Source organism: Nothoprocta perdicaria, unplaced genomic scaffold (assembly GCF_003342845.1).
Source record: "Nothoprocta perdicaria isolate Ctin4 unplaced genomic scaffold, notPer1 scaffold_51, whole genome shotgun sequence".
Lineage (NCBI taxonomy): Eukaryota > Metazoa > Chordata > Aves > Tinamiformes > Tinamidae > Nothoprocta > Nothoprocta perdicaria.
The window spans coordinates 1,725,548-1,741,282 of NW_020455766.1; the positions used below are offsets into that span (position 1 = coordinate 1,725,548).

At 36.5% G+C, this 15,735-nt stretch overlaps 1 protein-coding gene across 6 annotated transcripts in view; it reads left to right on the plus strand.

The window, feature by feature from the left end:
• Positions 1–15,735, plus strand: part of NRXN1 (neurexin 1) — a 592,551-nt gene that overhangs the window by 281,427 nt on the left and 295,389 nt on the right. For all 6 annotated transcript variants that reach the window (XM_026048048.1, XM_026048049.1, XM_026048050.1 and 3 more), the window contains 2 exons: positions 73–246; positions 5,843–5,962. In XM_026048048.1, coding sequence (XP_025903833.1) covers positions 73–246; positions 5,843–5,962 — 294 coding nt within the window. The remainder of the gene's footprint in view (positions 1–72; positions 247–5,842; positions 5,963–15,735) is intronic.

Genomic DNA, 15,735 nt, shown 5'->3' on the forward strand with positions numbered 1-15,735 from the left:
GCCAGAATATCAAAAAGGTCAAAGATTTTACAGTTCTCTCTTCTGTAGCTAATACTTCTTTCTGCTTAACAGGTGATTTGTATATTGGAGGAGTGGCCAAAGAAATGTATAAATCCTTGCCAAAACTGGTGCATGCAAAGGAAGGATTCCAAGGCTGCCTTGCATCAGTTGACTTGAATGGACGGCTCCCTGATCTAATCTCAGATGCTCTCTTCTGCAATGGGCAAATAGAAAGAGGATGTGAAGGTATTAAATATGCAGATATTCTTATATCTTTTTGTGTAAATATTGTGCTAATCCTGCTGAGTCTTGTTGATATGTGCACTCCATACGGAGAGAGTCATTAAACTGCTTAAAGTCATCTGAGCTGACCCTTCCTTATTAAAAAAATAAAAAATAAAAAAAATAAAAAAAAAAAGACCACAAATGCATTAGTACTATGGAGATAAATACCCTGCAACATACAGATTATTCTGAGAACAAGACTCCAGGATATTTTGTGTATATTTTGTTTACTTCTGACATATTTTAATTAATGATAGAAATAATGATTAGCTTCAATACAATCCTCAAGTATCTTCAAAATACTTAGACATCAGCTAATGCTGAGGTGTTAGCTAATTAATGCCATTTTTAAAATAGATATTTTGAGTTTATGAATTCTTGGCAAATTTATGATGCCAATTAAGATCAGTCCTCCCTCAGAGTGTTTTCTGTATTTTGCTTTCACCGTTGACATTTCTATTGTTATAATCCTTCCTATTTGAAATTGGTAATAGCCAAAATGTGTTTTATCTTGCATTGTGTATGTCTTTATTGACTCAATTGGGATATCATGGGATGTAAACCAGGTCAGAATTACAAGAAGTGTATTTGTAATTCAGGGATGTCAATCTAGCTATCTTTTCTATTAATCCCAGAATATTTTTACTTTGATTTATTGAATAATTTCAATAAGTTCTCTGTCCCTGTTTATATATTTTTATTCACATTATTCTGGATTTTTGTGACTCTTAAATTTTATGTTTTCTCCCTCCCTCAAATGTCATTCTCCTCTGGACAGACAATGTGTAAATAACATGGTAGAATCTCTTGTTTGAGTCTTGGTAATTTTGAAGTCAAGTTTAGTAAATTTACAAATAGAGTGTAAAAAAGAATCCAATCAGTGCTCTCTTTTTTTTAAAATTTATTTTTATTCTTCCCCCCTTCTTTTTTTTTCCTGCTCATGTTTCATCAGATAAAACTTTCTGGCAGATAAATTTTGTCTTTTATTTTACGATGCCTGCAGTAAGTTTGTGCAGATAGAATTTACTCATTCTTTACCTAGCGTTTGATTAACCGCTTAAATTCTATTGCTGAAACATATAGATATGCAAAACCCACCACTTATTTATCTATAGCTTTACTGACTATATATTTCTGTCAAGAATAGAAAGCTGTTTAAATTGGGTGTCACTGAGTTTAGGAAATTAGAGTCTATATTCTCAATGATGTTAGCAAGTTACATGTCTACATTGGCCCTTTAGAGAGTGAATGTGGACTTAATTCCATTATGTATTTCATAGCTGGTTTTGAATTTGTTTAATCTTCTAAATGGTTTATATAGTTCAAAGAAATATTGCCATAAGCCTAGAATTCAAGTTCACTTTGTAAACCAGTGCCACAGCTCAGCTATCAATGAATTTAATAAAGCTACCAAAAATTTAATAAAGGTGCTACAGATGTCCTCTTTGATGGAGAGTTAGGTTTTTCTAGTACCAAAACCACCTAGTGCAAACAAAACTGATAAACCAGATATACAATCTGGTCTCATCAGAAATCTTTTGCCCACAGAAAGGTGCCCTTGACAACATGGAATAAAATATCCCCTTCCATCTCTTTTGCTGAACCCTTACAGACGAGCTTCCACCTCGTTTGCAAGGGCTTGCCTACTTCAAGGCTCTTCCTGACACGTTTATTGCTCTGTTGTATGCAGACTGTGGATCAGAGCTATAAAAAAGGCTCTGACACCTGAAGTATGATTTAAGTCACTTGCAAATTTTGCTGCCTTCTAGGAACCTCTTTTATGCCTCAAGCTGCCCACAGTTCTGCTGCTGTGTATGTACAAGATGATCCCCATCCTTTAAAAAGGAGCAGCTATCTCATGCTCAGTGCTGCTGAGATGCCTGTGCTGTGTTACGTCCCCTGGGGTGTCTGCTCCCAAGAGCTCGGAGCACATGGTAGCAGAAGTAATTGCAAACCCAAAATTATTAGTCTCGGCCTCTCAGCTACTGGTGGGTAGATGTCTTCTCTTAATTAATTGGACTGTGCTACAGCCTTTCCCAGAGACGTGAGACCCTTGGATCTGGCGTTCTTCTGGTGCCTTGAGGGTTGACTTCCCCACATTTCAGGTAGAACGAAGCGAGGGTGAAAACTCTTTTCCTTCTTCCATCAAAATGAAGCCATGAAGTACTACTAATTATTTTAATCTGTTAGAATTTGATTCATAAAACACTAATATTTTTAATCACTTCACCTTCATAAATAGATGCTAAATTTTCTTTTTTTGGAACATGTGTTGCATACTCACACATGGGAATGGGGTGGCAACTCTTTAGGTTTACATTTAGAAGTCTCAGCCACATGCAGATATCTGCATTCTGCATCATTGTGAGTGCTGAATAAAATTTACACTTGGCTGAATCTACCTTGTTGACAAATTTTCAATGAATAGAATAGATAGAGACAAACAGCTAAAATTAAAAAATGCTTAATAGTTCTTCAAATTGTTACCAGTCAAGCCCAGAACTAAACAGTGAGGGTCAGTCCTGTTTTTCCTTAGTCAAAGCCATTGTAATTTCTCTATATGCCTTAAATAAAACAACTCCAGAAATTGCAGAATTATAGAAAATAGTTCTAATACTAATATATTAGGGAAATAACAGTGTGTGCATTACATATATATGCAATATGTATATTAAACATGAACTATATAAAACATTTCAAAGTTTTTTAACATACATGAAGATTATTGTTGAGATGGACCTTGTTTATCATATATAGTAGATATTGTGCATGCTATATAGTAAAATGTGTTTTGTGTAATGTGTGTAGCATGTAAGTCCTCACATTACACAAATATGAGGAAGAGGCTAAATCCAGTCAATTAAAAAGTCTGCAGTAAAGACTGAATAAATTAGAATATTTAAGAATAGAATATGAATCAAAAGGTGAGTGCTCAAAATAATGTGTGATATTTTACAAGATAGTTTGGTTCTGTAGTATATATAGAAAAAATGTTATGGTAGGTGTTGTAATGCTTACTGACATTAAATAGCCATCCTATGTTGTTGTTTTTTATAATATTATTTGTTCTTTTTTAAAAAAAAAAACCTATTTTTATTAGAACAAGTTCTCTTTCTCAGTCATAAGATAGTCATAATGTCAGTTTTTGAAAAATGACTACTACAGATAGGGCAAAATCTAAGAATGAACTTTGTAAAAAGCAGCCTTCCCCCATTTATTTTTTAGCAGAAATGCTATCTGCATTTTTACCATACATGTGTTTTAACATGCAATCTTTAATCTGCTTACAAGGTCCTTACAGTTTTTGTACTTTAAGTCCTTGTGACTTTTGCTCTACTTTTGCAAGGATGAGGAAATTTAACATTGCATAACTAAAGTGTAAATAAATGCATGAATATATAACATTTAGACACCTACAGATATTTTCACTTCATCTTGGTAAAGTTTCCGAGTAGCAGAATCTGGCGAGAAAAAAATCAGAGTGTCTTGTCAGCTATGGAATTCTGTCATGATCGTTCCCAGCTCAAAGAACGAGTGATGTAATGCCCAAATGTTTAAAGTGGAACGTCTGGGCTCAGAGCTCCTAAGACAACAAAATTGTTCTCTTTTGTGTGCCTACTGCAATCAAATAGGTTTAATATATCAGTTTTGGGTATTATTATTACAGCAGTCAGTAGTTTTGCCTGAAGAGTGCTGCAGTTAACACTGTCCTCCAATCTTAATCACACTAATGACCCCTAAGAACCTAGTTCACTGATGTGCTCTAGTGGCTCGTTTAAAGTAAGTAGTCATTGAACTGACTTAAGCCATATTCCTTTGGATTCCTGCAAAATTCAGCCAAGCCAAAAGAACATCTTACACTGACCTCTTTGAAGAAGCTGTAAATGGACAGAAGGGTTAAGTAGATCTCTTTCCGAAATGATTTAGATTTTGATAATCTTTGGGACAGTTGTTCCTTGTCGTCAATGGCTAGCAGTGGAAGTTTCAAATGGATGTATACATCTTCTCCAAAATGACTTTGGAGAATTTTATAACCCCAGAAGCAAATATTTTCTTGTAACATTTAGTATCAGATGGAGATCCGTGTACATGAACCCATTGTAATCTCTGCTTCATGATCTAGGTTTCAATCGCTCTTTGCTAGTTGCAAAGAAAGGCCCAGGAAAAGCAAAGACTAGAGAGGGTGACAGTGCTAATCGTTGCTGAATTCAGTGTATGTGAACGTGACGAGTGGCTAGTTAGGATTCAGCCATTTACTTTGCTAATGCATTCATATCTATCTGAGAAAAGAAAAGGAAAAAAACTTTTAATTTTACTTCATTACATGTCATCAGCTCAATTAACCATTATATTTGTAGTATAATACTAGCAAATTACTGCTTTCTTATTTTTGGCTTGCCTGAAGATTTATGGCTATTAGCATTAATTTGTTTGCATTATATGGCATTTCTTTCTCTCTTTAACAGCAGCATGCACTTTACTCTGAATGTTTTTTCTGTGTTTGCTGCCATTTCAATATTGCTTACTAACATTTAATATATTTTGCTTTTTTTTTTTAATTTTGCTGACAAAGTTGCATTGATGAAAGCTGATTTGCAAGGTAGATAGACCTGTATGTATTAAACAAGACTGAAACCCACAATGCACGGCTGTTTTTTTTTGCAATAAATGCTCTATACATTTCAGAATCAATGTGTTTATTTCAGATTTTGTCTTTCACACCTCTAAAACAATGTGATATGTGAACCTGCATTTTACAGCATAGTTTGCATAAAGGCTTTCAGTCTTGAATATGTTTGTATAGTGGTTGCTTTAGTGCTTTGATCATACCTTTTTAAATTTCTTTATATTTCAGTAGTCTAGTTATGATTCTCTAGAAATAGAATAGCTTTGTTTTTCATGTGTATGTCACATTTTGGCATGCCAGTTCATTAGTAGTCTGATTTTCTTTATTTCCCCTTAAAAAGGAACCTGCATGGGATCCCTAAAGCATGTGAATCAGTACTTGCCAACATTCCTGCAAAATAATCCCAATCTTCTCTTTAATTTCAAACCCAATTTATTTAAAGTAATATCTGGGATTAAAAGCATTTTATAATGAAGCCTCCTTTTTTATTGTTTTGATTTGCTTTATTGTTAATTTTACTTTCCAGTCTTTAGTTTCCTCTCCTGGAGCTTTGTTTTCTGTGGCATCTGACTTTTCTGGTTGCAATGTATTTACAGGAAAATATGCTGATGATTTTTTTAAGAAAATATTTAGCCAGTTTGGTCTGAGATGCAATTAACAAATAACTTGCAACAAAGTACTTGGAATTCCACTCTTTTAGGAACAACTCTACGTCAGATTGTGCATTTTTGATGTATTAAAAAAAAAACCAAAGGAAAAAAATCTGTATAGTGTTACATGCTGCTACATAATCAGCAAGTTTATGTCCATTTTACTGGGTAACTCTTTGCTCATTTGTCTCGAGATGTTGGCAAATAGTTTATGTGAGCCAGTGCGAAATGGCTTGCTTTGGAAGACGAAGTGCAAGTCTTTTTTGTGTGTTCTCGTCAGGCCCCAGCACGACGTGCCAGGAGGATTCCTGTGCAAACCAGGGAGTGTGCTTGCAGCAGTGGGACGGATTCAGCTGCGACTGCAGCATGACCTCCTTCAGTGGACCCTTATGCAACGACCGTAAGTACCCGACAAAGCGCTCGCCGGGAAGCCGGCGCGCTCCAAGGCAGCGTTTGCAGCACCTGCCTGAAGGTTTATATTATTTTAATGCTTAAATGAACTGTCAAACCTTGTGATAATCCGTAAGGATTGTGGGAAGGACATAGCTAAAATGCACAGTATAAATTTTGGACAATATGCAGTATCTGGCGCTGGCAGAACTTGGTTTTGTTATGCTTGATTGCAAGTCTAACGTAGTGAGAGGTACCTGCTTGAGTCGGTTTCTTCTTGCGTAAATGTTACAAATATTCTTTTCTAATTGAAAACCTTTTACATTGTATTATCTTAAGCTATACTGTAATTTTGTAGCATTATATCATGAGGGCTATAATTACTGTGAGGCAGTTGACAAGGCTCATTATCTCCCTTTGTAGATTTCTTTAGGTGACACGCCAAGCAAGCCAATAACAAAGGCAGTCCAAGTAATTTGCTTTTTTAAATTTTCATCTCAATAAAGCTACATAGCATACACCAACCATCTGGTCTTTCAGGAAGGGTTATGAAATGTGTCATAAATATGGGACCTGATTCACCGATGTCATAATCTCATTTTATTCTCATCCTTATTTACCTAAATAGAATAATGCTGAAGTGAAAGCGGAAAAATAATGCAAGAGTTGCATAATGGTCTGTGGTAACTGATTCAACTGAAATAGTGAGTTTTCTTTTAGCTCGGCACTTTTGAGATAACTATAACTTAAATATTTTTGTATCAATGTAAGGAGTGAGTTCCTTTTTAGTCTTGGTGTTTTTATTTCTGTGGTCGCTTGTATGCATTTAACTGAGTGAATATCTGGTGGTAGGAAGTGTAGGTAGCTGTCTAGTCAAACATTTGGGATTTTTGTCGGGTTCTCATTCTCCAGTCTATAGCAAGCTGTAGACTTGTACCTTCTTGGACAAACTTTAAAGATCAGCATAACGGTTATCATCTGAACAGCTTTTGGTTCAAGTTATATCTAGCCAAAGACTAGAAAATAAAATATATTCAAACACTAAAATAATTATTCTCAAGGAAGTTCCACCTTTTGTGACCATGTTAGAAAAGCTGTTAATGGGCTTGTCTCAATCTCTTTCCCGGCAGTTGCTGGCATGGTAGAAAAGAGCTGATGACATCAGAAAGAAAAAAATCTTTAGATAATTAGAGCTAGTTTGGGTTTTATTTTATGCGTATGCGTTTGTCCTTGCCAACAATATATGTGATTGATCATGCTGCTAAGCATATATTCTTAAAGAATTCAGTCCACAGTCTACTCCAGGAGAAAACTTCTTTGTTGCTTTTTACATGATTATCTCTGTTCCTTTGGGAACTTTGAGTAAATCCAAGTTTTTCTGAGAGTAACTGAAAATGAAGAAAAACCTCTATATCACTCACATTTGGCAAAGGAGAATCTCTGTTTATAAACTCATTTTACAAGTGACTGGTGTATGGATCTGGAATATTCAGTGAATTATTTCTTCAACTGCCAGCTATTTATAAATTAAAGTCATAAACTTGTATTTAGCAGTCTGTGAAAGCTCATTTGCACATTTGTTGTCTACCTTGTACACAATTAGAAAATGTTCCATGTAACCGTTTCTAATGAGTGAGAGAGTATCTTTAGTGCATAGTCACCAAAAAGGCTTAACTTTTGCCCAAACAAGTCAATTTCTTAATGGTGTTCTATCACAAAACACAAAATGTAAATTTATCTTAGATATGAAAGTTTCCTGATAAAATGTTGAGCCTGGTAAATAGGCATTTGGCTAATGCCTATCTCGACTCTGCAGGTTGGTTCAGATTTAAAAGATCTGCAGTGAGATCGCTCTGAGGGAGATTCTTCATAAGAGGATGCACAAAGGAAAAGGATATAGTAATTTCAGTATCATCTAGATGTGTTTAAACTTCTCTCTGATGTGTTTGGAAAGAGCATAATGAAAAGAGAAATGGTGAAGTGTTACAGTTTTTAGTAACTTACATAGGTTAAACACAAGGAAAACTTTTGTAACACTTAAGTAAGCTGAATTCCTTTCATATCAAGAAAGGTCTTAGTGACGGTTTTAGAATAACATCTTGTTGCTGAAAAACACAGTGCACTTAAGAATAATTTTAAGTGTATTTCTCAGCCGTCTATGTTAGCGTGTTTGTTGAAAATCATGGATCTATGCTGATTTACACAAGCTGAAATCTAAAGCATTGTTGTTGCGTAGACAAACCTTTGACTCATTTTCCATGTGAATGCAAGTCAAATGGAGTATTCAAGACATCAAAGTCTCATGGGTGGGTTTTAGAGTAGCAAAAATTTGAGAATGTACGATTAAAATATTACCCCCAAAAGTAAATGTCAGTGATGGTAAGAGAAACAGCTAAAATACATCTTACAGAGAATGGCATCTTTCCCCAGAACTGTTTTGCCCCTGAAACTGCTAGTTACCATAGCACAGATTTAATAACATCTCAGAAGGGTTGAGGATGAAAGGGGCTTTTGGAGATTGTGTAGTCCATGCCTTCTGATCAAAGCAAGATCAGCAAGAGCAGGTTGCTGAGGACGTTGTGTGGGTAGTTTTTGAATTTCTCCGAGAGCAGAGCCTTGTCCATCAGGACCACCAGGTCCTTTCCTGCCAAGCTGCTTTCCAGCTTGCCAGCCCAAGTACTGGTGCACAGAGTTGCTTCTCATCAGGTGCAAGTGCCCTGCATTTCCCTTTGAATTTCATGAGATTCCTGTCAATTCATTTCTCCAGCTTGTTGAGGTCCCTCTGAATGGCAGCATAACCATCTGGTATACCAACTCCTCCTTCCAGTTTTGTTCCTTCTGCTATTTACATAAACTTGCACAAATGACCTTACTGTATTTAAGCTGATATTTTCAGCATGTCTCCCAAAGTGAACTCGTTGCACAAAGATTTGGCATGCATATCATTCCTAGGCTTTACAATATAAATGTTCCACATGCATCATTCTTTAATTTCCAAAAGACAGTTTGGAGGAAATAATGAAAAAGGTTTTCTGAAAAGAGTGATAATACTTTCTACTGATATATTATGTAAGAAATTTCTTTAATCTTTTCTATAAAAGCAAATTATTACTCTTATACCTTTCACTATATTATTTCAGGTGAAAATGAGCAGAGCTTGAAATGAACTTAAAAAAAAAAAAAAAAATCCTTCAGAATAGGGAGCCTGTGAAGCAGATTCTTTCTTCCCTGATCCTAGAAAGAGAGAGATTGTATTTACCCTAGCTTAGGAAATGTATTCCCAAATAAAATGACCTGTCTGGCAAGAATAGCACTACAGCTTCACAGCTTATTCAGGAATACCCACAGTTTTAATTAAAGGTTTCAATTAGTTTTAAATCTCAGTGGTCCACTACAATGAGTATGGAGTGCCTGTCAGCTCGAAGTGTCCACAATGGCACAGGTGGAAGTATTTGGTGAGGTTTCCTATTTACTGAAAGAGAAGCAAGACAGACAAGTTTTGACCCCAAGATGACACACAGATTATTTTTTTTCTTTTGGGATGATACGACGCTTGGAGATGCAGGGCAACAGTGCTCTTTAGATGTGATAGAAAGGAAGTACTGTATTGGTAAGTGTAAAGCAGGCTGGTATCAATTGTTCCGACAAAACAGAATTATATAGAAGACTGTACAGAAAGGACAGTTAATGGCTGTTCTTACAAATGGATGGCTGCTGCAACTCCTCTGAGAAAATGCATCATGAACATCCTAACTATTTCTAACAGCAGGATATGTAGTCAAAGCTGTCCTCCCAGGGTATTCAGTCTTTTCATAAGAGCAGGGTTGGAAATGATTCTGGCAAAACAAATCTATAGGAGAGGTTCTGCTTTCTGTAAGTTTACATCTGTTTTTACTAGCACGATCTTTAAGTATAACTATATTAGTGAGTGTAATGTCATGTTTGTGGAAACAAATACAACTATTATGGCGTAGAAAATAGCAGACATAATAACATTGTCACATTACATTAGTATAGAATTGTTCTGTGCCAAATTACAGGGCAGCTTCAGCAGTGTCTGTTACCATAAAGGAATAATATATTGGAGTTGCACTTGTGATGGTATAGCTAACACTGTGTCAACACTTCCATTATAATTCCTTTCTAAGGGGTTAGAGCTTCACCACACCGAATCTGACTATGAGTTTGACATTCTCAACTGCTGTGAGTGAAGAACTTTCTTAAAAAGTTCTCCTATTTTATTTTGAACTCTTCTTCTGCTAAGAAAAGAATCAAGCTGCCTTCTTTAAATGGAGAACTGTGTCACTGTTACAAAACCGGTTCACTGAATGTGTATTAATTTTCTGAAGTTTGATTGTGTTATAAAGATGTTGCCTTTCAGCTAAGGTGATTTCTGTTGTAATGGTTAGATTTTACTTTAAATGAATTTAGATGTTAATAATACTTGTTGTGTCAGAACTTACACAGAATTTACACAGAACTGGAGACTGGACAGGGAGTTCAAGGAAGGGTTGTGGAAGTGCCTGTGCAGAAATGGGGCTCAAATGGGAGGAATTGAGGGCTACATGCAGTTCAGTGCCTTGGCCTCTCCAGAAACACAGGGATGTAGCCAAGTAGTTCACTCAAGTGTGGATGGATAGAAGTTCTTCAGGAAGAACTGGGATGATGGGGAGGTAGAGTTGTTCTTCCTGTGCAAGGGCAGTGCAGATGTGTGGAGCTCTGCCTGGAGGTAGATGAGGAGCCAGCTGAGAGTGTTTGGGGTCAGGATTAGGGGGCAGACTGGTGTGGATGGCTGTCTACTACAAACTGTCTGATCAGGAAGCAGGTGTAAATGAAGCTTTTTTTTCAGGCAACTGGTGACAACCTCACCTTCATAGACCCTGGTCTTTAGCGGAGACTTAAAGGAAAACATAAAAAGGAAATGTACAGAGGTTGAAGCAGGGAGAGATGATCCAGCGGGGACTTAGCGGGGACTTAAAGGAGAACATAAAAAGGAAATGTACAGAGGTTGAAGCAGGGAGAGATGATCCAGGGGAAATGTAAAGACACCCTCTGAGCATGAAAACATGAGTTAGGAAAGTCAAAACCATGGTATTCCATCTGATTGAAGGGCAATAAAGGCCTCTACCAGCAGCAAGAGGAGTACTAGTGAACACACAGAAGGGGGCCAGGGGACCTGCTAATGAAGGACATGGAAAAGGATGAGGTACTTAAGGCCTATTTTACCTTGGTCTTTATTAGTAAGAATTGCTTTCGACAGTCCCAGGCCCCTGAGACCCGTGGGAAGGTTTGGAACAAGGAAGACTTAGCCTTGGCAGAGGAGGATCAGGTTAAGGAACTCTTAAACTCAACACACACAGGTGAATGGGATCTGATCCAGGAATCCAGGCTATAAGTTTTCCCTTCAGTGTAGTGTTTGGAGGTTGCATTAGGTAATACTGAGGTTATACGTTGACCCAGATAAGCACCTGATTTAGTGTTGCAAACAGTAGCATAGACCTGGCTTTCCCAAGGTTTGTGAGCTTTATCAATGAGAGTTAATGTTACTAGTGCGTATGATTAAAAGAAGGGAATATTTATTCTATTTCTTTTTTATTTTGTCATCATCAATAACTTATTACTGACCTCTGAACTATTATATTATGTTTGCATTGAAGTAGACATTTTTTTTCTGTCAACTTTTCTTCTCTGGGAATGTAAATCAGAGGATGATAATCATACGTTTTCTGTTTATATTATTAGTCCAGAACTACCAAAATGATGGTTTAGATCCTTTTACCACATATATTTTTCACATTTTTTGATTGATTTACCTTAATACGGTTCTGATTATTGCGTCTTTTTGACCTTCTGCCATTCAGAATATAGTGTCAGTTTTATTGCTACTTTTGTTAGGGCTGCATGTGTATATATGTATTTAAAAGGCTGCAGATTAAGACTTTGCAGTTGCTAGCTACCAGTAAACATATAACCTGGCATGAAGAGAAAGGATAGAATATTCCCATGAGTACCTTAAAACTGATTTGATTTCTGACTCCGTAGCTGAAAATTAAAAAAATCTGTCCTTGATAACATACCAGTCTAAATACCTCACATGATTATTTTGCCATGGAGGCTCACAGTACACAAGAGAAATAAAGATAGCTGCACACAAAATTACAATTCAGGGAAGACTACTAGAATGAACTAATTGAAGAAATCTCAATTTGTTTGCCTTATCTTATCCAAGGTCTGTCTGTAATGAATAACTGGAATTTTTGGGGACGAACATCAGTGACCTAATTGGTATAAACGTCAAAGGAAGTAGGATTTCATACATATGGTTTTGAAAATGCAGGATTTGGGAGTTTTAGGAGAGTTAGAAATCTCTCTAAAGAGCCAAGAGAGCAGGAGATGCCACCTGTGTGCTGTAGCTCATTCGCTTCATGTTGAAATCCTCATGAGGGTAGGCCACGTTAGAAGCTTATCAGGCTGGGGGCTCTTAAGATGCTGCTTGGGAGTGCTCTAGACAGCACTAAGGAAAGGAGTGTTATGTAGAGATGACAGTATTTTTGCAAGCTTTTCATACTTTAGCAGCTTGTATCTGATGGGATTCCCCTCTCCCACTCCCACCCTCCACCCTCATTTCATGTAGGGAGTGTGTAGTATGTATTTTGTTCTATGTACATTTTGGCTTTTAAGATATTTTCCATTTTTATTAATTATGAAAGCTAACAAGCAAACTCTTCTTTACAGTATGAAAAAAAAAGTTTTAGAATAATAGAATACATAGAAATTCTGGAGTAGCTAGCTTGTTGAACTATCTGTACCTAAATAGTTTGGTGTCAAGGAATTTCCATATTTCTGAAACAAATTAGAAACTGTACCGTTAAAAAAAAAGTTTGACAATGACTGGAGAAGCTCTTACATGTAAGAATTTTTATAATCAGCAGGAATAAGGGAAGCTTCAAGTGTGAGACATGGCAGAGAAAGCCAAAAAGGGACATTTTAGGTTGGCAGAATAAATTGTTATATTTGTGCTTATATCTCAGGTAGAAGCGACTATGTAACATTCTGGCATACACAAAGGTCTTTTCTCTTTTTCAATATTAAAAATAGTGTCAGAAAATGGCAAGCTTCCCTATGCCTCTGGAAGAATCAAGGGAGTAATTAAATTGTATTTGGTATGTCAATAATATCTTTCTCTTATTAATGGCATAATAATTTTGTAAATCAAATCCTAGAAGTATTTCCAGTGTCATAAAGGTGCAAATGATTAAGGGTTAATTAAATGTATTCTCATGGAACTAAATTTGTTCTGTTGGGTATCATTAGACTCCTTTCTCCAGAACTTCCAATTGTTACAGTTTAATAACACACTACGTACAGTTCACGTCTGGAACTTGTGTGGCCGAAAGCTACTCACCACAATAAGCATGTTGGGCTGGTGTTGTCCCTATCCTTTCTCATAGATTTCTCTGAAAAAAAGTACTAATTTAATTCCCTCATCCTGCAAAGCATAACATTCTAACAATACCGTGTATTAAACTCAATTTTAGATAACTAGCAGGGATCCTGAACAAGATTAATCATTATGCATGACACAGCTGGAGCAGTTGTTTTAGTTCTGCAGTGATGTCAGTAGCTCCTCTCCAGCCAAAAAGCTTCATGAGTAAGTCTTTAATGGATATCAGCTGCAGGGATCACAATAGCAACTACAGCATCTTTATATTTAAAGAAAGGAATGAAGAAGAAAAAGCTCTTGCAAGCAGTGTCTTCTATAACCCAGAGCACAAGCAGAGCTTGAAGTATATGTGGGGGGGTTGATGTTAGGAATCTATTTTATGTGTAAGATACATGAGTACAATGGCACGATGATGGGTGGCACTTCAGAAAGATAAAATTATTCAGTCTTTCTGAAGTCTGTACAACTGGACTCAGGTTACTACGGCAACCTGGTCTTCCCCAGAATGTATTCTTGCTTGATAGATAGACAAGTAGCTTAGATTCAAGGTAACAACATACATGTAAGGAAATAGTATGTGCATTACAAAACAAGATTTTATTGGCTGATATGATCCTTGAGGCCTTCTTTTGTGTTTTCACATTTTCTGAGTGCTGCAGAAAATTCAGTTAAAGAAAATGAAAAACAGAGTATATACCAAAGGTTCAAAAATGGCCTGAATCTTATTTGGGTAAATCAAGGTACCCTGGGGTACAAATTTAAGATTTTATGGAGTTTGTCAGCAGCTGAGGATGGAAGCATGTGCTGGAGTATTGCCAAAGCACAGAAGATAATGAATTATGCAGATATTTTAGCTGTTTTCATGATTTTGTTCTGTTCTCATGCTATTTTGACTGTGTTTTAACCATGTCTAACTGCTGGGTAGATGGAGCTAGCAGGCCAATTGGAAAAACATTTGTATACTCTTCCTAGCATGCACATCCATAAACTTGCTTATTCTTTTTTAATTTCACATATGATATTTAAGAGGCTTCAATATTTCATTTTGAGTGACGCTTATGAATTTTGTTCTGATGTTGTGTTGGGAAGTCTTCATAACTATTTTCTGCCTGGGCATTTGAAGAAATTATGAAGAAAGATAACAGAGTCAGTAACAGCAGGATGCAAAAGAACTGATGGAATAAGTGCTGTTATGGTTGAAGGAATTTTAAAAGACTTTAATATTTGGTTGGCATAATGAAGCCGACTGCAGAACAAGGTCCCAGCCATATGTAGAAGCACATCATTTTGCTGTAAACTTCCACACACCAAAAAGCACTTAAAATGTATGATATACAGTACTCAATGTCAAAATGTATTAATATTTACAGATACGGTTTGCAAATCATTGTAGGCTCTGAGTCTGCCTTGCCATATAAGGAAGTTCTATCTATAGCCTATGTCTGTTGTTTTAAGATTCTCTCCCTTTTAAACAATATAATCTTTAGAAAACTTCTAGTAAAATTCCTGGGCTGATATTTGGGTTATTTAAAATATTTCATAGAGAGACCAGAGTATGCTCAGTTTGGGAACCTAATGCTGACTGAGAATTAGCAGCTGTGGATTACTGTGGTCTCCAATATAAAATCTCCAATATAAAGATCCAGTATAAGGAACTGGAAGTACCCAACCCCTCTGAGAGTTGCTTCTTTTGGCCACTTACATGATACAAATGTTCCGGGGTGCTAGGGACTAGCAATCCGAGATTACACAACCTCAGACAATCTGAGATAAAGTCAGGACAGGTCCTTGCTATCAGCAACCTTTAATTCCATCATGATTTCATCTCAAATTAGCAGTTTGAGGACCTATTTCAGAGTATTGAAGTTCATAGTCGCCACATCCAGCCATGAGGTTGTCCCCTTTACAAAGATGTATCAGAATTTTGAAATTGCTTGAAAAATCTTTCTTCTCTGCTTTTCTTTTCCTCTGTTTTTTTTATCCCATCTTCTGAACCTTTGAGTCACTTCAGCATGGGTCCAGGTGGGTTGAATTTCTTTCATACCAGTAGTAGTTAGAGGTTGACTTTCTTATCTAGCCATAATTCCTTGGAAAATTGATTTTAACCACTGATTCTGAAGTAGCAGATGGTCATATCTTCTTCTCGTGCTTCAAACGCTCATGTTTTTTTGCTGCTTACTGAAAGAACCCTTTTCTTGAAACTTCGTGACCTGTAATTGTAGCTGCTGTTACCTATTTAAACAGGTTTATGGCCAGCTTGCATGCATGTTTTTGACCTGGGGCCAGTGTTCTCTGGAGGGGAATCAGAAGCAGCACAGTGCTGGGTCCCATTAGGAGCA